Here is a 25,061-nt window from a genome sequence, read left to right on the forward strand (position 1 = left end):
ATAAAGACAAGTGGGTATGTTATATTCTCGGTATAGAACATACCTAGTCGTGGCCGGCCTACAGATAGTTTCATCACTTACGCCTATCAAGGACAAAGCTATGAGATTACGTGAACGATTTTACAATAACATTCATTTAAATGATAATATCATTCCATTTATCTATTTTTAGAATGAGCTTCCTACGGATGTTTTTATTTACTGATGTCTTAATCAATGCTCTTTATAAATTATTTTTCTGTTGAAATAAAAAAGGAATAAAAAAAAAACTAACTTCAAAAGATCAGAATTTCTGGATTCTGAGCAGGTGAAAAAGACTCTTATAAATATCTGATGACAAAAATTGATGTATATTATAAGGAAAATCATAAATAACTAAAGATTTAGCACGGCTTTTAAAAGTGGCATTAAAATAAATTGACGCCTTCAGTAAGGGTCTCACCCTTGCAATTTATCAAAGCTTTTGGAGAACTGCATTTATCAAGAACAGAAAGTAGTTTAATTTATTTCTCTACGATGATCCATGAATCACTTGGATAAACGATTTACTTTGAGATTTCTGTCATGTAATGTGTTACGTTAAATCTGCCTTCATTTGTAATTCGTGTCACTGTCACAGTCATCGTCCGACCTTCGAATTTATGTACAAATAGTTTTTCCCATGAATCATCTCTGACTTCAATTAACGAAAAACGACCCAGGAAGGGGTTAAGACTCAACCCAATTATATATATTCTTATCATGGCTAGCTAATGGAATGCCACTGAATGTGGAAGGTGAAGAACAATCCAAGTACATTTAAAGAACAAAATGGCACATCTACTATTCTACTTTGCTAAAGAAAAGTTGGCGTGACACTAAAGGTCAAGAAAATAGTAATCAACTACTTGCTACAATTTTGTCGACTAGAAATCAGTAGATTAAAATCCCTGAAATAAAAACCGATCGATTGCGAATCTTAAGACTCGTAAAATTGAGACATTCGGACGAATGGACGAAAAAAAAACAATTCACGATATAAGTGCTCACGCGACAAATTAATTACCTGATTTCTCATAAGCATTGAGAATTTGAACTCTTTGTTTTATGAGATACAGCCTGATGAAAAACGGGCAGACAAACAGCGGAGTCTTAGTAATAGGGTTTCGTTTTGAGCCTTTGAATACGGAACAACCTTCAGTCGAGATGGGTTACAAATAATGACCTATCATGGTGGCGCTGCAAAATCGCAGGCTTCAAATTAACGCTACCTCACTAACAGCTGACAAAGTTTACTATAAAACAATGAAGGAGACCAATAAACAAGAGCAAATTAGATATCTCTTAATAATATATGAGGCCATTATCATTATTATTTGAAAGACAGACTGCTCAAAAAAGAACCCATAACGCATATCTTCTATTCCATCATGGGTTAAAGACAATATAATCATAGTTAATTGGTTTATAATTAAAAAAAGTTTGATCAAAGCATTAAGCAGGATATTTTACTACAACATTCGTTATTGCCAGCCTCTCCTAATCTTAACATTAACTTGCAATTATAAGGGCGCATTAAAACCACATAAGTACGTGTACTTAAATGCCATGCTAAAGGCCAAGACATGACAAGAGGCAAATACTTAACGATCGGAACAACCTTATAAAATTAATCGTCTAAGACTTTGACGATTATATATAAAGAATTGCTCTTTCGCCATATCTTTGTACGTTTCAAGAGCAGTTCCATCATTTTTGTGATACTCCTATCTCATTACATATAAACTTTTTTGCCTAACCTTAATCTTCGGGATTAGTACATGAATACCATTAAACTATACCATATAAGTTTAGTTTATATAAAACATAAGATATCTAACTTATATTGTTTTGGCAATCAATATAATGAAATAATAACAGCTTAGTAATTTCCCTCAGGGCATCGAACAGTTCCTACGCAGAAATGGAACGAGCTATTTATTGCAGTGTCGATGATTTCAGACTACCATTTCTTCCAACTGCTATAACATTTCCTTTTCGTGATTTGTCTTCCGGCTTCTTTCCTCGGAAATGAGTATTAAAATCAGCACTGATTTTGCTTTCTTCTAAGTGTATAAACTTCCTTCTGTAAAGTTTTGATTAGAAATCTCAAAAAATAATTAAACTACGACACATTGTGTATAAAAGGAGTAGTGAAAATTAGAAGTTTCAAATTCTGGCGCAAAGTGGCGGTAGTCACTTTATATTTGTATTTAATACATGAATTTAGGTTAACAGACGTTGTCAATGGACCAAGTGACTTGCTAATAGGGTTCTTGCTCCTTGCATTTAACATAACAAACACTACTAACACACTTTGTTACGAAAGCAATTTGCGTAAATGGTTCGTATCCAAACGGACGTATCCTGTCGGTATCCGAGGGCCAAGATATTTTTTCATAGTAATAGAATAGAATACTTCATATGTATTGGAATGAAATTCCTTTTCTACAAGTTAAATGATTTTGAATTTACAGTTCAATATATTTGAGCAATTTGTAAGCGTTTGCACTAGAATAAATGTAACTTGCCTACAAGCTCTGGCTACAACAAGAATAGCTGAACTTCATGAATAGCCGAGTGGTATAGGCCAGCACGCCAAACCCAGTGTATGACTAGTGGCGGGTTCGATAGTTCGATCCCGACACAGGCCTTTAGCAAGCATGTTCCGAGACTGGGTGTCTTTGCACATGTGAATTGAATGTTTGTGAAACTTCGCCCCGGAACACAAGGATTAAATTCCTGAGTGCAGGAGTAATACCAAAAATATCAAGGAAAATTTCGAAATACATTCGCCTAAAATTACGAAATAAAAACAAACTAATAACAAGGTAAATATATAATAATAGGGCCACAAACAAATATTCAAATCAATAACCGTGAAATGAAATGACATAGTATAATTCCACTGCGTTTGCGTCACGCATTAAATTCCGGAATAATTGAGTGTTGAATCATTCACACGTTTTTTTAATAAAAATTCAAAGAGACTTCGGATGTTAACCATTACTCTGGCGTGACTGACAATCATCCTTCAGGTATTAGGTGATGGCCAAAAACCTCATTTGCAATTTAGGTTATGGAAGTTATGAGGCAGTATTATGGCGAAGTCATTAATTCAGCGAGAGAGATAAATCCATACCATAATACAAAGATCATCGTGTCATGGTTGCGGCAAATATTTTATAAATCACGTTTTAATATACTTAACTATAACTAGAAGAGTTTTAATAGAAGGGTGCACCTACCTGCGTAAAACAAAAACTATTAGGATGTTTATAAAAGTTATATAATAAATAACTCCAATTTTTCACTCATCAAAAGTAATATGAATGAAGACGAAAATAATTCTAAACCCGTCGGATTAAAACAAACAATAATACAATGTCCCTTTTAACCTTACACGTATGTAAATTTAAGTAAAGACAGACAAAAGTAATTGGATTCCCGAAGAATGCTTTGACGACGGCGCGCTAAGGAAACTAATTTTGGAAGGCTGACATAATTTGAACAATATCAAACACATTCTACTAACATTTGTCCCTATTCTCAAGTCATTTTAGGCTGATATTCGACTCCAAGCTAAATATTCTGTAAATAATAAGGTTTTAACGCAGCTCGCAAATAAAATATGAATAGCTAAGGGTGTACTTCAAACAACTTCGTGAAGTGAGCTGGAAGATAACGTAACTGGACAGATTAATTTAAAAATAAAACAACAGAATAAATCTTTATAAATAAATGTTTTATTATCCCGTAATATATGTGCATATAAAGCGCAAGTCATTACTTTTTCTGAAGGTGTCGTAAATTGCGACTAAGGAATTGTGTCAAAGGGTTGGGTACAATCATCTGGTGCTACACGGCCATTGACACAATTCCTTCTCTGTGCACCGAAAACTGTTTATTACGATCAATCTTAACTCACACGCTGGATACATTCTGCCTATATTTTCAAGTTCGTCGAGAAGAAAGTGAAGGTATTTTTAAATAACAATAACATTGCGCTCCAAACAGATGATGATCCTATTGGGATGATTTTCGTACAGTCTTCTAATGAAATCTTAACGGCTTCATCAAAAACGGTATTTATAGTATTCGCTCAAAAAATGAGGATCAAGCATGATAACCATTATATTTCATCCATCAGTTTTATGTTGACAAGATCCAAAGATACAAATAATTAAAACTCTTTTATTTAACACAAATAATAATAGCTACAGAACACCTACACTAGCAAAAAGGTACCGATGTGATTTGTATTCTATAGAAATACTATAGACTTACAGAGCGATAAATGCCGGCCTTGAAATATCTCGTCGTAACTATGTGAATGTCAAGAGAATTTAGATCGTTACCTTACATACTGTTCCACAAGCTCGAACAGAAGTTCTAGTTCTGTCATTAAGCAATTTGGAAGTTCAGGGATAAAACAATCTTATATAAATGTATAAGTAAATGCTGTGATTTATGTAATATAAGGTTGAATGTTTTTTTTATGTAAATCGTTTGTTTTAGGTACATAAGGACACAACATGCGATGGTTCGTCTACTTCTTTTGCCATCGCGACAGTAGAAGCACAAACATTCAACACTCAAAGATTTCTCGACTACTGGACTGACCTTTTTCGACCTTTACCCAGAAACCCTCGAGAAGGTATTGTCCCTGATTATACGCCAGAAAACCAAGAAGAATTCGATTTCATAGTAGTGGAGCGGGTTCAGCAGGATGCGTACTTGCTAATAGATTAACAGAAGTGCCGCAATGGAAAGTCCTACTAAATAGAAGCTGGCGCAACGAAAATTTCTTCTCCGACATTCCTATTTTCGCACCATTCCTTTCACTTACTCCAATGAAACTGGGGTTACAATTCAATGCCAGAGCCCAAAGCATGCAGAGATTTAAGAGGAAAAGTCTGCTTCCTGCCCCGAGGTAGAGTTCTCGGCGGCAGCAGCGTACTCAACTTTTTAATATATCAAAGAGGCCACCCCGAAGATTACAATGACTGGGCTAGAATGGGTAATGCGGGCTGGAGCTACGATGAAAATATTACCCTATTTTAAGAAATCTGAAAATGTAGGTATTAAAGAATTACAGAATTCATCGTATCACGGTCTTGGAGGATATTTAAATATTGAATACGCCCCGTACCGTTCGCCCCTCGAAAATCCGTTTAAGCAAGCTGGGGAAGAATTAGGTTATAAATGGAGGGATCCAAATGGAGAAAAAGTCATCGGCTTCTCCAAACCACAGGCTACCATGAGGAAAGGTAGAAGATGCAGCTCTTCGAAGGCGTTTTTAGAACCAATAAGATTCAGACCGAACTTGAAAGTTACAAAGTTCTCGACAGTAATGAAAATTTTAATTGATCCTTTAACCAACACAGCCGTCGGAGTCGAATTTATGAAACGAAATAAAAGGTACTTCATACTTTCATAAATATTAATAAGTTACGAACATGATATTTTCTCCACCTTCATATTTAATAAGCCGAATGTATAAGTAACATGACGGCAATTATTTTTAATAAGTAGTATTTTGCTTCAGGCTATACATGCCTATTTTCTTAAACCCATAGAACAAACATATTTTATGCAATATATCTAAAGTACCACACTTCTATTTTTTAGACTAATTTTGTAGTAGTCTAATATCACTTATTTGTTATTCTGTTGACAGGATTCAAGTAAAAGCTCGTCGCGAAGTGGTCCTAGCAGCCCGGAGCTATAGGCTCTGCTCAGCTGCTAATGGTATCTGGGGTCGGACCAAAGGACCATTTGGATGACATCGGTATCTATCCTACCATCGCGGACCTGCCCGTAGGATATAACCTGCAGGACCATGTCACTTTCTCTGGAAACGCCTTCATCATAAACCAGACTGGAATGACTATGAATGATGTAAGTTGCTCTTTTTATACAAAGTACCGTTTAGGCAATGAAAGGCATATAGGTACAAAAAAGCATACATGTTTGTATTGGTTGTTTGTATCAATTACCTAGTAACTTACACACGATTTAATTCTAAAGATTTCCCCTCGTTTGAAGAATGAACTGGTATTAATTTTGATAAAACCTACACAAAGCAATGATTCATAATAAAAGTCATTGAAAACTTCTTTAAAATCGGGCAAACAAAGACCTGTGAACCTGCTTCAAATCACACATATATCTCGTATGTAGGTCAAGTAATACGTAGCTAACCCGTTTCTTGCAAAATAAAAACATGGCAAACATGTTTAACTTACTAAGTAGATCAACAAGTCAGATCAGATTACATTGTTAGCTGCCAAGGCTAGGATATAATTTTTGGCAGTTTAATTAAAGTATATTCTTGACCCCATACGTGATCCATTCAAATTTTATTCATAATTTACGTGTCTACTCAACAAAAACCTTACGTTTGGAACAGCTGAGGAACAAAACGTTTTTTTTTCATATGCATAAAATGTATTTATTTAGAAGAAGATCCATCAATAAATTCTAGATTACACAATTTTTTTAAAAAACTTCATACCGTCAGTTATATACAAAAGGGGACTCGAACATGAATTTCTTTCTGACTATCTTATATTTAATGTTTTACTGTGCACTTTAGCCGTGAAAGCATTGGAGTCAGGCAGAAATACTTTTGCATTACATTTATGGATATGCTGTGCGGCTATCTCCATCTGCCGATGAAAAACAATGCATATCAATATACTGAGTTATAATAACTTCTCACTGCAATATTTTGTTAAATAAAAAAATCTGCAATTCAATTTTCAAAGTCATTTTCAACGTAAAATGCTTCCCGCTCCATAGCGATGAATAATTCTCCATTCACGAAGCAAAATAAAAGGAATCCATACCAAGCATACTTGGAACTTCGACATTATTTTATGCCTTTTAGGCTTAACTTTTTTATAAACTATAAACAGCGATTCCGTATCGTGCCAACAGCTTTATATCGATTGCTGGAGTATGCTCAAACTGTTAGTACAGTATTGTACTTTATCCCATTGAAATCTAATAAATAAGAATGATTCTGAAACCCACCGCAACACAACGTATAATTCCTTGCCCTTTCCGTTTTATTTTTAATCAGGTAAAGCTGACAATTTATTTATTTTAAATAGTAATAATGTGTTGTAAAATAAGTTTGGGCAACTGCCAACTTGCTTTTTTGCGTAGTTACAATTTGTTGCACAAGATTTAACTCATCGTATTTAATTAAAATTGCGACAACCCTAACGTTGAAATGTTAGTGAAGTTTAAATACAACATCTCCGAGCAAAATTAGGCGCGGAAGTTGGTCGTACAGGAAGCAAAAAAACAAACAAAATACTGTTTTCTTAAAAATCACGGAGAGATAGCTGAAAAATCAGCTGATAAAAATCATTAGGTATGTTGCGTGTTCTACAAATTATTTTCTCCAGATCATATAATAACGGGTTTCAGTATCTAATGCTTTTTACCTAACCAAACAACATCTAGGTAATAAACCAGACATAAGGCATCAGATATCACGGCATGCCCAGGCGATGTAAATATAAATTTCAAAAGTTTTTACACGTTGAAGTAAGTTAATGAAGTCGTTAACTTTTAAAGAAGATTTCGACCTTAAGTGTTGAACATAACTGAACAATGGTGTACATAAGCGCTGACCCGATTTAAAGCAAGAAAATTATTCTAAACTTGTTTGTTGTCGTCACAAATTGTTTTCGTTGGGCTTTGGAAATATTGCGAAATTTTATGCAAGTCAGACACTAAAGAATTTGGCTTTAATATTTTTGGAAGATGCAATACCTACAATTTTGGTTCTGGGGACTACCTTTTGTATACTCCAACACTACCCTCATTGTTCATGAGAACAATTCGGTCCATCCTTTTACCCTATATTTTTCCCTCTCAAAATTTGGAGGTACAAGATGCTTCTACTTTTTATGTAAACCAACTTGTGTGAGTGTAAAACAACTCCACGATTGCATTTTTAATCGAAGAAAAAACGGAAGACACTCTTAAGTCGCAATCGCATAACTTTTTTACAGCCATTCGCTTGTAATATTTATTGCTATGTTAAGTATGGTATACTTAAAAGTATTTCGCATGGTAGTAAATCAGAATATGATACTGGGATAGAAATCGAAGGGAACCTTCAAACATTATTTCAATTGAGTAATCTAGTGCTGTTTTAGTATTTGTGTCTGATTATCTGATAATCACAATTTGTTTCATAGATGTCTGCCGCATCTCCGTTCGCAGCAGCAGCGTATATGAGTGGGCGTGGGCCTTTAACTCTGCCTGGCGGAGCTGCTGGTCTTGCCTTCGTCCATACGAAACACTCTCGAGATGTAGATACCAGTCGCCCTGACATCGAGCTTGTCATGGGAGCAGGCTCTCTGGCTGGTGACGCTATAGGAATTCTACGATCACTGCTAGGTCAGTATTCATCGAAGAGGTACAAAACAATAACAGCAAGAAAAAAAGAAGTAGATCACCTCTGCAGTATATTTATTGACCCTTAAGGTATAGGTCAATATGGAAAATAAAATAGAACGAGCATTGAACTCAAAGAGGGATCTTTCGATGAATATGTTATTCATATTTGCATATTATCTTAGACTATAACCTTTATCAAAAATCGGCACACAGTAACGTAAAAATAAAGTTCAATACGACCCAACTAATTAACAGCATTTCCCGTAAATATTCCAAGTAAAAGTAATAACATTAATTTCACCTAGTTATCATTAAAAGTTCAGAGGGTTTACTGATGCGTAGATACATTTTGGAACGCCCGGCTAGTTGCGGGCTCAGAACCCTTACTAATGAGCTGAGTTTGCGTCTCGCGTTAATTACTAGGAACGTGTCTTTATACTAACATTAAATGAAGTTTGTGTTTCATATTCCAGGAATAACGGATGATTGGTACTGGAAGGTTTATAGTTCGTTACCGTACAGCGTCCGGCAAAACACGTTTGTTATAAACCCGGTGTTGATACGACCGAACAGTGTCGGTCGACTAATGCTAAACAGCCCGAATTTCACCGACCATCCCAGAATACATTTAAATTATTTCGCCGATAATAACGACTTACAAACTATGGTCGAAGGTGTTCGCATGGTGAGAATTGTTTTTATCTTCGAAAACAAGGTTTTTTTTACGTCGATCTCTTCATGATCGTTGATAAAGGTTTTAAGGACACATACTTTATTCTAGTTCTTTTTTTTATAAGATGGATCTTTTTTTTTCAGCCTTAAGTAATTTATTCATAATTTCTTGCATTTATATTTCCTCAGATACAAAAAGTAATAGGTACTAAAGCGTTCCAGCGCTATGGAACTAAACTCCACACTACACCGTTCCCTGGGTGCGAGTCCTTATTGTTCGACTCAGATGAATACTGGGAGTGCGCCATTATGCAGACTTCTATCACATTAGACCACCAAGTAAGTATCATATTAGAAAAAAATCTCTAACCTCATGTTAGTAAGTAGTCCTTATTACGAAAAATTTGTTAAAAACAGGGGTAGTGATCAGTTGATCAGATGTTTATGACAAAATAGACAATTGCGAAAAAGTGGAAGGAGGTCCTAAGGTACGTCAGGGCAAAGAATACAGGTATAAAGACTTAGATACCATTAACTGAGAATCTCATTATTTCTACGATATTTACCATGAGAAGTCTCCTGTAGTCCTCATCACGTGATCTGTTTCTGATTCTTCTGGATTATTACGACATTGTACACGGGTCGAGACTGACAATGAATGAATATTAAGTAGGTACTTCTGTTATCGACTTCCAACATCATTTACAAAATTCCTTTCTTACTTCCAGGTTGGAACTTGCAAGATGGCGCCAGCAGATGATCCGTCGAGTGTGGTAACACCAAGGCTTCAAGTCAAAGGTGTGGCCGGGCTTCGTGTCGCGGACGCTTCCATCATGCCTCGGATCCCCGCCGCGCACACACACGCAGCCGTCGTCATGATCGCAGAAAAGGCATCAGACATCATAAAGGAAGACTGGGGAATACCTATAAACAACTTCTTATAATAAGATATAGGAAGACTACCATAAATACATAATAATAGTAGAAATTGGTAACACTTAATATGACCTTTCTAGTCATGTCAATTATTTACATACCAAAAATAAATTAGTTAAGTAGAATATTAAAAAAACGAGTGTTTACTATAAGGATTATATAATTAAGTAATAAATATATAAATAAAATTACCTCCAAAAAAAAATACCAGTTCACCTTAGGTTCAATCGTTAAGCAGTATTTAGTATGGATATACCAGATATTGCGACTTGCAAACGACTTCCGTAATTTAGCATAAATTAACCCGTTCTTCGGAAGGTTTCACAAACGTACAAAAGTGTCATCCGCTAAGACAACCCCTCAGAAGAAGCGTTCAAAAATCACACAAATGTTTGTCCTATGCTGGGATAAAGCCCGCGATACGTCGCGAACAGTGGATTAGGCATTGTACACGGCTATTCGTGCTAAAATTTATCATTTTTGTAACTAGAGAACAAAGCTTATTATTACTATAATTATGATCTACTGTTAAAATAAATAAAATGTTTAGATAATCGACACATAGAATGTATAATAATACTTAGTTACCTTCATGTGCAATATATACATAAATAAGTTAATGATAAATGTAGTATATAATCCTGGCTACTTGGTTCGTTCTATTGCTGGGCAATTAACTATTAGGTACAAAACGAAATAGAAATGGCTCAGCAGAACTAGACTCTCGCGTAGACAAAACAAGCAAAGGATTTGTACCTGAGATGTACATAGGTGAGGAATGTGTTTTCGCTCTCCCACCAATGAAACATCAAAAAATAGCAATGCTCCTTTGACACAGGGGACAGGGAAATGGTAAAAAAATGGGTGTTGCTAGGTTTGCGACGTAGTCTACCAGCCAGTCCAGAGTTTTCGCAATACATGCTCGAATCGCACATTATTGCGCGATTGCCCACTACGAATATACATACATCTATGTTCAACATATTTTCCATGCGCACACATCTTCACAGTTACACATATCCGTCGTGTTCGGTGGACACACAGCCATATCAGTAGTGTAGTACATTAGAAAGTACATAAATAACACAAAGCCATTCTTATTCTTTAAGTGATTAAATGATTAAATCTCAAAACTGCTTTTTATTTTCATTCTGTGTATAAAAAAACTAGATATGCCTATATAGTAAAAAGAACAGTCCCAAAAACACTGATATAAATAAAAATCTATGAATAAAAATGCAACATGTTAATTTAAAACACTTTATTGGATCTTAAACTACACTATATTATCTACAAAATAAATAACAACAAATAACTCAGTCTGGTGAGGGACCAGTCTTTGTCTTCCTGTTGAGCTTCCTGTACAGGAAAGACAAGCGTTTCTCCATATCCTTCCATTTCGTTGGTCTTGTCTGACGGCTACCTGTATTCGCCCACATCTTCCTTTTCCTTAGCAAAATCTAGAAAGAGTGAGAGAAAATTAAATTAATAAGAAACTTAATTAACTTGGTTAACATATTATTATTGTTTTAGTTTTTGTCTATACTACACTATTGCTTTGCAAACCAAAGACGGTTGTAAATGTTTATTGTTTAAATAAATTAATTAAATCATTTGTTTTCTACAATGAAGCTCTTATAAACATAATTAATTATAAATTTCAACAATGTAGAAAAGTAGACAACATAACTATCTAAAAATATACTTTAGTATGTAGTAGAGTTACCTATTTTTCATTTTATCGCACATACTGAATCCACAAAACTAACTGCTAACAACAAAAAGAACTGCTGTTATGGTCAAATTTTTATACTGATATAGTGATGGCTCAGCTTCTATAACCAAGCAATCAAAGCTAATGCTGAGTCTTGGCCTATAATTTCATACAGAATGTTTGTTAACCTACTAAATATACTCAGTATATATAGTACATATTACTTACTTGATATTCATTTCCACTGACTCCTCTAATCCATGAGGGTACTGTGTAGAGTGTCTTCACTGGGTGTAAATCTCCAGATCCCATGATATCTATGTAATCATTTTGGCCAAAGAGAGCCTTACGCTCAGTCCAAGCAAATGACGGTCTGAAATAATTATAAAATTTTAGAGTAATAGGACTAGAGAGTAAAACAAAGATAAAAGATTATGAGGCCTTACAAAGATAGGACCATAAAATGCATGTTTCAGATAGGAAAGCAAAATACAAAGCTGATATAGGCAGCCTATTGCTATTATTAAATGGTAAGTACTAAATTACTTCATCGCTTTAATTTATTTCTTCTCTTTCAGAGGAGTTTAATATTATTTAACATATTATCTTATACCTGTATTCGGGAATAGGTAAACGTCTTGCACCAGTTCGAGGCAATAGACCACCACTCCATAGCTTCTCTTCGTATCCGTATCTTCTTATAAGACGCGTCTTTTCAGCATGATATCTTGTTCTATAATTTTAAAAAGTCATGTAAATCCAGAAGAGCAACGATAAAAAATTTATTTAAAGAAGTGATTCTAACCTCACAATGTTTACAGTAGGTTTGAAAAAGAAATTCAAGACTGTCGATCCCAGCCACGTCATTATTAATTAGTTCATTCGTGCAGGTCCTCTGAGATCAAATATAGGTTAACGAATTTTTAATTTAATGCGATAAATCGAATTCGAAAAGACTAAGAGTTCTCTAAACTCTACAGGGCCTTTTAGTAAAACAAAGTGACATGACATCAAATTGACAGATATTTTATAGATATATAAAAAACCAGTTTAGAAATATAGATATAATTATTTTAAGATCTTGTCTTTGTTACTAAAAATGTTAGTTCTTAATGGCCATTATCGGTATTTAAACATATCAAAGAATAGTGATTTAATTGAGGGTTCAGATATTAATCTGTCATATTTTAGTGCAGCTCACCATTTTAACAGGCACAAAATGCTCTACTTATTTGATTTGTTTAATATTCTAATATACATAACTGTGTACATGTGTACTCAAAATAATTATTTGATTCAACCAAGAAATGAACTTAAATGATTTCGTAAAAAAAACATGGCATCAATAAACAAAGATAAAAAAACGTTTCAAGTTAGGTTAAAAGGCATCGTTTCGAAGTTCATAATAAATACTTAATAAAAAAAAAGAAACTAATCAAACAAAATGGCCGATGTTCTTTAAAATAGTTTTATGAGTATATTGAGAATTTTATGGAAAGTTTTGCTATAGTATGTATTAGAATTGATTGATTATACCATAATACTTTATTTTTTATTTCTACGCATGAAATGTTTTTTTCCTATTTGAAAGTATTCGTCTCTTCCTAAATATATAGTAAATAACAAGACAAACGAACTCCCTTGTTTGTTTATTATTTGAGATAATGCAATATTATTGTTATATTTTAAAGAATTTTGTGCAAAAAGTATGTAAATCCGTCTTAATTTACGGAAATTCTTAGTTCGCATTTATTTTGTGCCAATAAGATTCTAGTTGTGCTTGTGTTTACTTGGGCGCGTAATTGCGTTGTTTGTTTACGTTTCATGATGTTGCAGTTATAACATTGTTTTGTTATTATGAATTAATATTAATTTGGAAATGTTGTTTTCAGAAATTGTTTCAAAATAATGTCTAAAAGAGATCAAGGCGACCGAAATGATAGAAAGCTGGATTCTAGTGACTATGAAAACTTGATATCCCAACACAGTGTATTTGAATCGTCACGATCGAAAAACCAAGAGTTACCCAGTTTTCCCGGATTTTCAAATGCCGAAACACAAACAAAAACTAGTGACATCAAAGAACAAGCAGTACACTCTGGTTTGGGGGCATGGCATTACAACCCATGGTGGATGCTGGCTAGCACATCGCGGAACCTACCCTCTCAGGACGACTATTCAGAGCACAGTGATCAAACTAAAGTGAAACAAGAGCCTGTCGGGGCTGGCACTCCAGACAGGGACCCTCTACAGACAGAACTAGAGCAGTTCCAAGCAGATACTGTAACACCTCCAGTTGGACTAGATTCGTTTTGCGACGATTGCTCTGATCCTTTTTGTGACTCAAGTGTAGCAATATGTCGCAAACTTTTCCACTGCCCCCACTGCCGAAAAAGCTACCCAACAATTTTAGAATTCAACACACATTTAACAGGAGTACATCCAGCACAGAAGCCTTTCAGATGTCAGATATGTTTGGAACCATTTCATAAGAAATCTCATTTACGAAGACACTTGGATGCTAACCATACTCGAAAAGATGTAAACAAGTGTACAGTATGCTCTAAATATATTAAAGATAAGAGCAATCTACGTAAACACATGCAAGTTCACACAGGCCGTGTACCTCAGAAACAATTCAAGTGTGACTTATGTAATAACAAACGCTACATGTCTTTAGACAGACTTAACAACCATAAGGTGGTGTGTACTGGGGAAAAAGTACTGAAGTACTGCGACATGTGCACCAAGGTCTTTGATAATTCAAGATCATTGAACAGCCACAAAAAAGTACACGCCCGGGAATTGAAGTGTGATAACTGTGGGGAACAGTTAAGATCATTGGAACAGTTTACAAATCATAAAATGATTTGTCAAGGTACTACATCAGAAGCAGGAGGCAGCCACGGAGGCTCCAGTAACACAGGGGTTCAAGCTGTAGGCCGTTGCTGCACTCAGCCAGGACTATGTGAACATGACAAACCGGCTTACCTGAACATACCTGGATATGCCACTGGTAGAGTGCTTGATGCCACTCTGTCCTCTTTAAAGTCAGAGCTCAACTGATGACACATGCCACAATGGCTTACAAAGTAACTAATTATTACATATTATAAATTAAACAGTTTCTTTTTTACAAGATTACCAAATAGATAAATAAATGACAGTAATAATTTTCACAATTGAGAATTTCACAAGACTGATGCAAATATCCCGCCTCACGACTTGCTTTATTATTACCATTTAAATTTAGGCTTTAGTTGTAGGTTAATACAGTTAGAGTAAGAAACATAGCCATTTGAACATGTTCTCATATATTTGCAGGAAGAGTGAGTAAAATATATAAGAATGTGGTTAAGTTGTTATATCCACCTTTATTTTTTAATTATAATTAAATGATTGTTCAATGAGAACAGAGTTATAGAACCAGATCATACATGCAACAATTATTATAAGTTTATCAGATATTTTTTTTTATTATTTGATATCTTTTCTATAACAATGCTTTGACTGATTTAGAGTAAATGTGAATGTGCAGTATTACATACATTAAATCAATTTTTATTTTTCTATTTTGGAGATGTTATAAGAGTATGTTATTTTTATAATTTTAGAACATAATATTTTAGTTTTAGCTTATGTACCTAAGTTGTATGTTGTAAACAGTCAGAGGAGACGTATGAGGAGCATTTTATGTTTTCCAGTGCTCTGATGTACTTTATTCTCCAAAGACATAAATATATAAAATTATGTAGTTTCGTATACATATATAAACATGTATTTCGAATATTTTCTAAAGACAACTTTTATACAAATAGCCATGGGACAATTGTTTCATGAGACACCTGTAGGCTAAGTAAAGTAATGCTTGGTAAAGTGCAATGTACCATTGGCGAAGCCTTGTTCATGTTATGGTTATTGGTAGATTTGTTGTGTTCTCCTTACCCATTATATTTATTCTTGAAGTGTAATACACTGAAAAATTATTGCTGCAATTTATAAAATTATAAGTGTAAGTAATGTTTTATGATATATTATTATGTTAATACAACATGTGTACACACACCCTAATTGTAAGATTCGAGGCTATAATATCTAAAGCTATCAAGCCTTTATTTTGCTAAAATATCATAGGAGTTATTTCTATACTCTCAAATTTTTTCTTATACTTATATTTTTTTAAATCTTATTATTTCTAATTTTATTTATTTTGTTCATGTTATGTGGAAAGAAGAGTACTTCTGTTTGGAGGCTTTTTATTCATAATCAGTTGTTGCTATTTACAATTGTTTTTAATACTAATAGCTTAGTTTATTTTTAATATCTTTATGACTTAGTTACGTAGTTTATATTTTGATAAATTTTAATATGTAAGTTCCACACAGGAATCTTGCTTTTACAAGCCACCGAAAATATTATTGGGTTTATAATACCAAATTCGTTTTATAAAGTTAATACATAATATTATATTGTAGTTACTTAATTGGTGACTTTATTAAGGCGTTTCGGTTGAGTTTATACACTTTACAATTTTGTATTATTGTTAATATTTTAAGTAATTGTATCACTACTGGAGAAGGGGGCTTTGCTTTGTGGTAACGGACTAAGAGCTGACTGCAACTTTGCATGGACTACAAAAAAAGGACTTATGGCCAGTTAAATGATGAAACCGTCACGAAGATAAGCCTGCTTGTCGAGTAGTGTTAATTTAATAAATCGTAATAGAAATAGTTGTCTGTTCTATTGTTGAGAAGTTGGTGTATATTACCAATAATACCGTTTTTATGTTTGCAAAATGATTGATACTATTTAAGCTGCACTGATATCAAATTCTAACAGTTGTAAACTTCAACTGTCCGATATAATAATCTTTTAATCGTGTATCCTTATAGTATTTTAAATATATATAGGTAATTATGTCTGCGTAATGTGTACCAAGATCATAATTGATAATTGTTTTGCACAGAGCACAGCACAGCTCCAAATATTTATCGAAACGCCACGAAGTTGTCAATCTTCTTGTTATTGACTAACCTGTAAGAAAATATATGTAAAGAATATATTTTATTATGAAATATTCATAAGTGTAGCGTAGATTCAACTTAACATCGGGTACTGAAATAAATGCTAACTTATTGCGGTGGAATATGACAATAATATCATGTAATTCAATCTTAGAGACATCTAAGTCCCTGTTATTACGCCGCAAAAGAGCACTACACTGCATGTTTTCAATATTCATATTTTTTCTGTCAAGCACTTCCCAACTTTGTTTGGGTCTGCGTGAAATCTCACCGAATACAACAATGTTATACAGTATTTTTTTATGCTATAGTGACTTCGTTTACAGGCACCCTAATTTATCAATATGTTTCATCAAAACAAAGTGCTATCATAGTATATTTAAATAAAATTGAATAAAGTTTATCTAAATGATGAATTCTCAAATATTTGAAAATGGGTGGCTATTTGTGAATATCTGAGAATTCATGATGAGGATTGAATGATTCAAATTTATTTTGAACATTTGATAAGTCTCCCTAACACTTATATGTATTAACGTTTGATTTGTAGTCGTTATTAATATTCGGTACCCAGATTTTAATTGTTTTTATACCATACATTTGGAAATTTTAAAATATACAGAAACACTTAATGTGTAGGTAGTAGGTACCTTTTCTAATACTTAAGAAATAGTTGTAATCCGACCGCTGCTATTTTACTACTAAAGCACCACAAAATTTATCAATGATTTAAAAAACGCGTGTCGATGTGGTCTACACGGATGTTGTAAAATTATTTTGCTGACTACACACAAAAGAAATATAAATTGCGTCAGCACCATGTTCATGAAAGTAGAATAAAGTCAAAGTGAATTTTTGGGTTATGTCGCAAAGTATTTCAGAGCCGCCGTATTGCCAAATTTTTTTGAACCGCCTAATTGTAATCATTATTTTTTTTAATTCTAAAAATTGCTTAAATAAATGTATGCGTTATATTTTTTAGGCAATGACCAATAGTGAGGCAAACTGATACTACCATTGTAACCGCAGACTTTGTGACTGAATATTATTTGTTTGGATTGATATTATACAGAAAATATATACCACTAGGTACCTAATATTTTGTCTTTGTAGTTATTTAGCATGGTGTGTAACTTTTAATGCACCTAGGTTTAAGAAAAAATGTGTTCATATGAATTTAGTTAGGTACATAGTTTATAGTTCATCTATTTGATTAGTAAAGTAGACTGTAAAACAGTGTAATGTGAATTACGATTCGAATGCATTATTTTCCAATAAAGCCTTCCATTGCGTATAAAACAAAATCAGCCAAAATTCAATTCTGCGAAAGTTTTACAATAGCGACATGTTTTCTTTCGAGCAATGGTAATAAAAGTTGTTCACTTACGATTGTGTACCCGAATGTAGAAAACTTAGTTATTTGAACGCAAGTTAAAAAATAGCGTACATACCGTTACTAATTATCACGAATAAATTAATTTCCTTTCTGTTAAAATGTGTTGTTATTTACTCTCCCTGTTTTTATTAATTCTATTGACTATTGAGTTATCTACTACTTATTTGCGAAGTTTTGGCTTTTTATTTAATTATTCGAAATTAATCATTATGATCACTTACTTTGATAAACTTTGTAGCAAATGATATTAATTAGTACTAAAGGCTTAGTTGGCCTCTAATAATAGAACAATGCAGTTGACCAAAAATATTTTTATTTTTTTTACTTAGAACAGTAACATTTTATATAACAACACGACCACGCTTTGCTGATGTTTTTATAATCTTAGATTTCTTTTCTTTTTTCTTCTTGGCAATATTCTCTTTCCTCTTCTTTTGTCTTTCATCTTTCTTTTGTTCTACATTCTTTACTCTGGTATCCCATTGCTTCTTGCTTTGTTTCTTCTTTTGATCCTGTAAGTAATAAATTAAAACTATTATTTCAAAATACTTCAACAATGCGGCAGTTTTTAATTAAGCCTAGTATTCACTAGACAATTATTTACGTAACCGAAGTCATGTGCTGACTTTTAACATTTTCAGAAACTTTTCAAGCACCAAATTTTATGCCTGGTACAATGCCTCGAAGGCTTTCTATTCAAATACTTGGCAAATATATTTATCATAAGAGAAATCATAAATTCTTACCATTTTCTTTATAGATTTCTTTAGTAATAGAGGGTCATCTTTAACTTTTTGTCCCTCTGCTTTTTGTAACACATTCTTCCATGCAATCTTTTCTTTTATTTCCTTAACTTTTCCAGTTTCTTCCCTTTCTTCTAATTGTTTAAACTTTTCTTCCTGTTGTTTTAAATTCTCAAGAATCTTTTTAGGATCTTTTTCTGCTTTACTAACTCTTTCTGTAATAAGAAAGAAGCATAGACATTATCTTCCTTATCATAAATCTTTTTTTTTTTCTTTTTTAAATATGCAAGGAGTTATTGCAAATTCACAACAATTTGGCAATGACTAAAATACCTAAACCCTATCTAAAAAATTAGATATAATCAGACTGGAAAGCATTATTAAAGCTCAATAAAAAAACCGGAACCATAAAATACCAAGACTTGAATCTCACCTTTTTTGCCAACATTAGCAAAGTCAAATTTGGAGAAGACAAGTTTCCCTTCATTGTTGAACACTGGTTTTGCAATATTCACATTTGGTTTTACTTCTGCTTGAGATTTCAACATGTCTGCAAAAGGTGCATCCACAACGGGTTTCACCTTTGTTTTATTTAATCTCTCTTTCTTTTTTATCTTTTTGTTTAATTTACTACTCAAACTCTTCTTTTGTAGCTTATTTTTAAAACTGAAGTTGTTCTGTGATTTGATTTTCTGGAGCTTTTCTTCAAGTTCAGCAATAGTGCGAGCTCGCTTCGGCATTTCAGTGTCATCATTAGTTTGTCCATTCTCATTGACTATTTCTATATCCAAGTTATCTTCATTCTCACCTATAAAAGTATTAAATTGATGTATCAATACTTGTTTACAGAAGTGTGAAATAGAAACAATGATCTTAGTAAACTATTAAATAAAATGTTTGCATACCTTTCATTTGTAGTGGTAGAGCCATGACAGAGAAAACGTTTTTCAAAAATGTAAACTCTTTATTTAGGTCTGCTTTTATTTTCTTCATTTTTATAACTTTCTTTTGCGTCATTTTTAATAATTATTTCAACCCTGCAACAAGTTTACTGAGTAGTAAGTTTGGCGCCATCAAGATTTACAGGAAACCCGAGACAAAGCAGACTACAAATAATATGCCCCGAAATTAGAGAGATAAAAGAATATTAACCTGACCAATATGAAGCTTACTAACAAATATTTACGCTTAAGACACGAATTCGACAATCGCAGGCTGGCATTAACAACACGACATAACCTAACTTTTTGTCACCATGTTTACATCATTAAATGACAGTAGAAACCACAGATCTAATTTACATAAATCCAAAATGAGCCATAGAGCTCAACCCGGGGTGACCCAAAAAAATACTTTATTTTTTTTCATTTTTTTACATACTATCCGTCGAACTCTTGTTGCCCTAGGCGTAGCAGCAGTATTGGAACCTAATGGTTTGATCCGCGTTGCTGACAAGAGACCATAATGACACATTCAACATTGTCTTTGCCACGAATGTCACTGTCATCAACAGCGCAGGTCAAAGGCTTGCTAATATTTGTCAACACAAAACAGGGTTATTCAGATTATCGATATCGGCTGCTTGTTACAAAAATAAGAATATTTTGGATCTCAATAAGTGAATTGGAGAAACAAAGATGAATAAAACCATGCGATCGACCATATTGTTGAGAAAATATTGCACCGTTACACCAAAAAGTACTAGTCAAAACTTTTTTGAAGAAATGAAGAAAAATTTTATTGCCACTAACACTTTTCAAAAAACTCTTTTAACATGCGGATCAGCTGCTATTGCCCTTTTAAATCCACATCGCGGTGACATGATCGCATGTTTGGGCGAGGTAACTGGAGAAAGCGCGATAAAGTACATGAAGAGCAAGATGATAGAAACTCAGGAAGGGGCTGATATACTAAGAGAGAAGCCGCGTATCAATACTTCTACAGTCTGTTTTAAAACACTGTCTCAAATGCCGGAAAACACTCTAGGCCGTGTTTATGCAGACTTCATGAAAGAAAACAATATAACAGCTGATTCGCGGTTGCCGGTCCAATTTATAGAAGACCCAGAACTCGCTTATGTAATGCAAAGATACAGAGAAGTACATGATTTAGTTCACGCCACTTTATTTATGAGTACCAACATGTTAGGAGAGGTAAATATAAAGACATATTATTATGAGAATGTTGTGTTTTGCATTTCCAGTAATACTTTTCACCTCTATTTTGTCTACTTTTATTTGGCTATTTTGTTGCATTCCAGGTCACAGTAAAATGGGTTGAAGGTATTCAAACAAGGTTACCAATGTGCATTAGTGGAGGGATCTGGGGTGCTGGTAGGCTAAAGCCAAAACATCGTGAAATGTACTTGAAGTATTATCTGCCTTGGGCCATTACCACAGGAAACAATGCAAAGTTCATGCAAGGTATTTGTCATTTTACACACCAATACAGAATAAGATGAAGTGCAAATTGGTCTTGTATTGTCATTGAGAATGTTTGAGATGTCACAAATATTTTCAATGAGAATGTAACACTAATGCTAGGACAAATCCCATTTGGTCCAACTTCAGAGCTAACCAATGAAATGATGCCTTAGTGAATATTTTCTGATGACCATGAATAAAATTATTATTTTCAGGAATTTATTACGAAAAAAGATGGGATCAAGATATAGACGACTTCCACAAGGAAATGAACATTGTGAGATTAGTAAAGAAGTAAAAATAATAAATTACCTTATTTGTAAATAAATTGTTATAATAGTTTTAGAATGGAAAGTGGTTTATAGTCAATTTTTTTGTTGAAACAAGTAAAACGCTGTTTAAATTCTGTTGGCAATTTTATTGCAAAATATAACACTTCTTCCAATATTATATCATAATAACATTTCTGAACTTCGCCCATTGGGGTTATGGAGGTTTGTAGTACGGTTTCCCACTTCTACTATCCACTCATACCAAACTCGGCGGGAGTCTATACAACGCCAAAACTTTGCTGTAATTATTTCACCTTTATGTACCCTCAAAGGAGTCTGAAATTAACAAAACAAGAAACTAATGTAAGGAAAGTTCGTTTTTTTTTATTTGATGTAGTGTATGAAACATATATTATGTATAAAATACCTTTATAGGAATGAAAACTGGGAACCATGAAATCATTCCTGGACTGTGGGTGGAAGGCACTATACTGATCATCTCTTTCCCATACAATGAACAGTCAAAATATCCCCCAAATCCATGCAAAACATTGTCTTGTTGTACTTCCCAGGTTAAAGTTTCTGATCTCCTATTGTCTGTTAATGGCAGGCCTCTATAGTCAGTAAGTTCTTGACCTTCATGGTCCCTTGCACCTTTGGCAGGGTGCTCAAAAGTGAAAACAAGCTACAAAATAAAAATAAGTTAGAATATTTTATCATATAGAAAATAGGTGCATAGGCATATAGATACTTTGTGCAGACTCTTACCTTAGTTTCAGCTATATCATGTTTATTTTGCATATAAACAACCCACAAAGTTTCCAGATTTTTATCTTTTTGGTTTGGTGAAACTGATGGGGCTGCTCTAGCAGCCGCCCACAAGCGAGGCGAAGAGATGGGCGCCACATAAGATCTATATTCACAAGGTATTGATATACCACCCGGCTTTAGAAGACCTGCGGCGCCATCTAAGCACTCTGGGGAGAGCTCATTATCACCCCAGGACCCTAGAAATCAACACAATATATTACATTGAAAACAGTGAAACTGGTTCAAGGTATATATAGCAAATTAGGAGTTGTGCAAGAAACAAAATATTGCAGATTTTTTTTGTGGAAAGTGTGTGTTTTAAATGTTAGAACTTATTTCGGCAAGTATGCTGTTACCTAGTAGCTCTGAGACTATGATATCGGCTTTCGGCGATAGGTTAATGTGTCGCATGTCCCCCGGTATAACAACAACATCTCTATCACGCCATACTTCTCGCACTTGCGCTGCTAACACCACCACTGCACACGGGTTCTTTTCAACAGCCACAACCTTAGTAAAGAAATAAAATATTAAACTTTAATAAAAAGAAATTGCTAAGATTGAATTGATTAATTATTTTTAAAAATAAGATGAAATTTACATATAATATTGGGTTACAAAATACCAAGCTTACAACAGTTTCCAAAATTACCTTCACTTTACTGTTGGTTATATCAGCAGCATTTAATGTAGCCCTAACTAGAGGCCCTCTACCAGCTCCTAGCACCATTACAGTCACAGTTTTCTTCTTCACATCAGAATCCCCTTGTCCTATCTCATTTGAAATTATATCCGTATTAATCTGAAATGGTACATTTATTTTCAATTTATATTTGTTTCAATTTTCTTTCTTTTAACTGCAGATGCATGTAAAGGCAATAGTTACCACTTCAGATGGTCCTTTTTGTAGATCTGTTAAAGCTTGTGCAATAGCTTTTTGGTACTGGTCATATTTAACAGGATCCTTTTCAAATACATTATATGTATGAGTGTCCAAGTTATCAGCTAATGGTTGTAGTGGGGTCTGTAGATAATCTTCCCAACTAGAAATAATATCAATATTTATTAAAATTAAGAAGTACTGGTGGCCCTGTGGTGTGTATGGATGTATATGTGCACAAAGGTGCTGGTTCAATCCCCAATGTAGGCAAGTACCAATGTACCTTCTAAAACATTATATGTATTATATGACTTAACTGAAAAATGTTGGGAGGGAAACACACAATAAATACTCAAAACCTTCTTTATATAGAAAAAGTGTCTGTAACTGTACCCATCTGTGGGGCTTTTACATGCTTGTTATTATTTATTACAATTAAAACATTTAAAAACTTACGTTTTTAATGAAAAACAGTTATGAAAAATTAACTTACCCTCTAGCATAACTTAACATAGGGTCATCACCTAAGTAAGGCCTCCTTTTCCAAATTCTATACAGGTACTGCAAGTAAAACTCCACATTGGACCTCCTGGCCCCACTCACTATAACTTGAGCTTCATGCTCAACCAAACTTACAACTAATTGCTGGTGGGCTCGGGATAACACTGGATATCTAAAATTATATGAAACATGTATCTGTCTTGCTCTGTAAATATAGACTACATATTCATCTTCTTTCTCAAGGTTGGCAGTCAGTGTATGATGTGAATAATGGTAAATTCTTTATCTTTACATAATTATATTTCAAAAATGTTTACTAATAAAAACTTTGCGTTACCCTTTCTTATTATTATGAAAAATAGAAGTAGGCACTATTATGGCTTTAACTGGTTCTCCCAGCCAACGTTTTATAATTTCTTCAGAAGGTAAATCTGCAGACAATTCTAATGCAACACCGACACGCTTGTCCCACTCCAAACGCTCGTGGAATTTGGACCACCACAGCCAAGGTTCATCCCATGCCGCAGAATCATCCCCAGATTCAGATTCAGCACACTTCTTCATTGTCTTGGAGCACGTCATAGGTACTTGGGCCCATATTAGAGATGGGTGGTGGCTAAAATACAAGAAGAGTCAACTTAGTGAGTAGGCTTACTCAATGTGAAAAGTAAAGGACACACTGTAATGTTCTGTACCTGGTTTCATAATAAGAATTCAATATTCTAGCTAGATTATTCGTGTTTCTACCATGCACGGCTAACATGATCGCAGGAAGTCCAAGGCCTCTGCAGTAATTCAATTCTTCGTTTAAACAATCTTCATGTCGTTGCCGGACAATGGGCGATGAGGAGTCCACATCCAGATAAGGGGACAGCTTTCCTACCATTCTGCTTGTCCAATCTTGAGGCGATAATATCATGTCTGATCTTGTAAATCCACCAACTTTGCCGGCGACTGAGCATGGTCTTCGAAAACGTGGGTGAACTATAGGCGAAACTATAAAAGAGTAATTACAACGGAGTGCTTCTGTCAAACATGCTTGCAAATCCGGGGTCGATATATATTCCAAGCCGCAAGAAATTTCTTGCTGCGACATTTTAAAATCTTAACACTAACAAATCAAACTCTCGCACGTATCGCGGAAAATCAGAATGCTTGAAAGTTTATAAACTCTATGTTATCTGTGACTTTTCATAGTTTTCACTTAGTGTTGTCATGAACAAAAATTATTTATCAAAATAACTGGTCAAA

At 34.0% G+C, this 25,061-nt stretch overlaps 5 protein-coding genes and 1 pseudogene across 6 annotated transcripts; 3 read left to right on the plus strand and 3 right to left on the minus strand.

Moving 5' to 3' along the window:
• The first annotated feature begins 4,538 nt into the window (after positions 1-4,538).
• On the plus strand, positions 4,539-10,585 carry LOC113492574 (annotated as a pseudogene).
• Positions 10,586-11,293: 708 nt separating this feature from the next.
• LOC113492582 (39S ribosomal protein L51, mitochondrial-like) lies at positions 11,294-12,761 on the minus strand. The gene is made up of 4 exons (XM_026870086.1): positions 12,567-12,761; positions 12,375-12,494; positions 11,990-12,134; positions 11,294-11,507 (listed from the first exon to the last, which is right to left on the minus strand). Exons 1-4 carry the CDS (start codon positions 12,626-12,628, stop codon positions 11,364-11,366), a joined length of 471 nt encoding a protein of 156 aa, XP_026725887.1. The 5' UTR covers positions 12,629-12,761; the 3' UTR covers positions 11,294-11,363.
• A 424-nt stretch (positions 12,762-13,185) lies between these two features.
• On the plus strand, positions 13,186-18,280 carry LOC113492575 (zinc finger protein 235-like). The gene is made up of 2 exons (XM_026870080.1): positions 13,186-13,270; positions 13,654-18,280. The coding sequence occupies exon 2, from the start codon at positions 13,670-13,672 to the stop codon at positions 14,825-14,827; it is 1,158 nt and encodes a 385-aa protein (XP_026725881.1). The 5' UTR covers positions 13,186-13,270; positions 13,654-13,669; the 3' UTR covers positions 14,828-18,280.
• A 192-nt stretch (positions 18,281-18,472) lies between these two features.
• Positions 18,473-20,243, minus strand: LOC113492577 (surfeit locus protein 6 homolog). 2 transcript variants are annotated; one of them, XM_026870082.1, is made up of 5 exons: positions 20,101-20,243; positions 19,830-19,961; positions 19,358-19,732; positions 18,928-19,139; positions 18,473-18,693 (listed from the first exon to the last, which is right to left on the minus strand). In XM_026870082.1, exons 2-5 carry the CDS (start codon positions 19,939-19,941, stop codon positions 18,523-18,525), a joined length of 870 nt encoding a protein of 289 aa, XP_026725883.1. In that variant the 5' UTR covers positions 19,942-19,961; positions 20,101-20,243; the 3' UTR covers positions 18,473-18,522. The 2 variants fall into 2 exon arrangements, with proteins under 2 accessions (XP_026725883.1, XP_026725882.1); XM_026870081.1 differs by having other exon boundaries at positions 20,077-20,243.
• A 179-nt stretch (positions 20,244-20,422) lies between these two features.
• LOC113492579 (ubiquinone biosynthesis protein COQ4 homolog, mitochondrial) lies at positions 20,423-21,753 on the plus strand. Its single transcript, XM_026870084.1, has 3 exons — positions 20,423-21,077; positions 21,185-21,347; positions 21,563-21,753. Exons 1-3 carry the CDS (start codon positions 20,562-20,564, stop codon positions 21,643-21,645), a joined length of 762 nt encoding a protein of 253 aa, XP_026725885.1. The 5' UTR covers positions 20,423-20,561; the 3' UTR covers positions 21,646-21,753.
• LOC113492573 (protein arginine N-methyltransferase 5) lies at positions 21,745-24,953 on the minus strand. Its single transcript, XM_026870078.1, has 9 exons — positions 24,506-24,953; positions 24,148-24,426; positions 23,803-23,982; positions 23,316-23,472; positions 23,082-23,231; positions 22,786-22,939; positions 22,388-22,626; positions 22,047-22,304; positions 21,745-21,955 (listed from the first exon to the last, which is right to left on the minus strand). Exons 1-9 carry the CDS (start codon positions 24,904-24,906, stop codon positions 21,800-21,802), a joined length of 1,974 nt encoding a protein of 657 aa, XP_026725879.1. The 5' UTR covers positions 24,907-24,953; the 3' UTR covers positions 21,745-21,799.
• Positions 24,954-25,061: the final 108 nt, after the last annotated feature.

The sequence above is a fragment of the Trichoplusia ni genome, chromosome 4 (genome assembly GCF_003590095.1).
Source record: "Trichoplusia ni isolate ovarian cell line Hi5 chromosome 4, tn1, whole genome shotgun sequence".
NCBI lineage: Eukaryota > Metazoa > Arthropoda > Insecta > Lepidoptera > Noctuidae > Trichoplusia > Trichoplusia ni.

Excerpts from the sequence above, each read along its gene's own strand:
- LOC113492575 (XM_026870080.1), top strand. The coding sequence starts at position 13,670 with ATGTCTAAAAGAGATCAAGGCGACCGAAATGATAGAAAGCTGGATTCT.
- LOC113492577 (XM_026870082.1), bottom strand. The coding sequence starts at position 19,941 with ATGACGCAAAAGAAAGTTATAAAAATGAAGAAAATAAAAGCAGACCTA. Across the intron at positions 19,140-19,357 it reads TGCTAATGTTGGCAAAAAAG|AAAGAGTTAGTAAAGCAGAA; the intron begins GTGAGATTCAAG and ends TTCTTATTACAG. Across the intron at positions 18,694-18,927 it reads AGAAATCTATAAAGAAAATG|GATCAAAAGAAGAAACAAAG; the intron begins GTAAGAATTTAT and ends TATTACTTACAG.
- LOC113492573 (XM_026870078.1), bottom strand. The coding sequence starts at position 24,906 with ATGTCGCAGCAAGAAATTTCTTGCGGCTTGGAATATATATCGACCCCG. Across the intron at positions 22,627-22,785 it reads CATAGTCTCAGAGCTACTAG|GGTCCTGGGGTGATAATGAG; the intron begins GTAACAGCATAC and ends GTTGATTTCTAG. Across the intron at positions 22,305-22,387 it reads ATGATATAGCTGAAACTAAG|CTTGTTTTCACTTTTGAGCA; the intron begins GTAAGAGTCTGC and ends TTTATTTTGTAG.
- LOC113492579 (XM_026870084.1), top strand. The coding sequence starts at position 20,562 with ATGAATAAAACCATGCGATCGACCATATTGTTGAGAAAATATTGCACC. Across the intron at positions 21,078-21,184 it reads GTACCAACATGTTAGGAGAG|GTCACAGTAAAATGGGTTGA; the intron begins GTAAATATAAAG and ends GTTGCATTCCAG. Across the intron at positions 21,348-21,562 it reads CAATGCAAAGTTCATGCAAG|GAATTTATTACGAAAAAAGA; the intron begins GTATTTGTCATT and ends TATTATTTTCAG.
- LOC113492582 (XM_026870086.1), bottom strand. The coding sequence starts at position 12,628 with ATGACGTGGCTGGGATCGACAGTCTTGAATTTCTTTTTCAAACCTACT. Across the intron at positions 12,135-12,374 it reads TTACCTATTCCCGAATACAG|ACCGTCATTTGCTTGGACTG; the intron begins GTATAAGATAAT and ends TAATTATTTCAG. Across the intron at positions 11,508-11,989 it reads TCAGTGGAAATGAATATCAA|ATTTTGCTAAGGAAAAGGAA; the intron begins GTAAGTAATATG and ends CACTCTTTCTAG.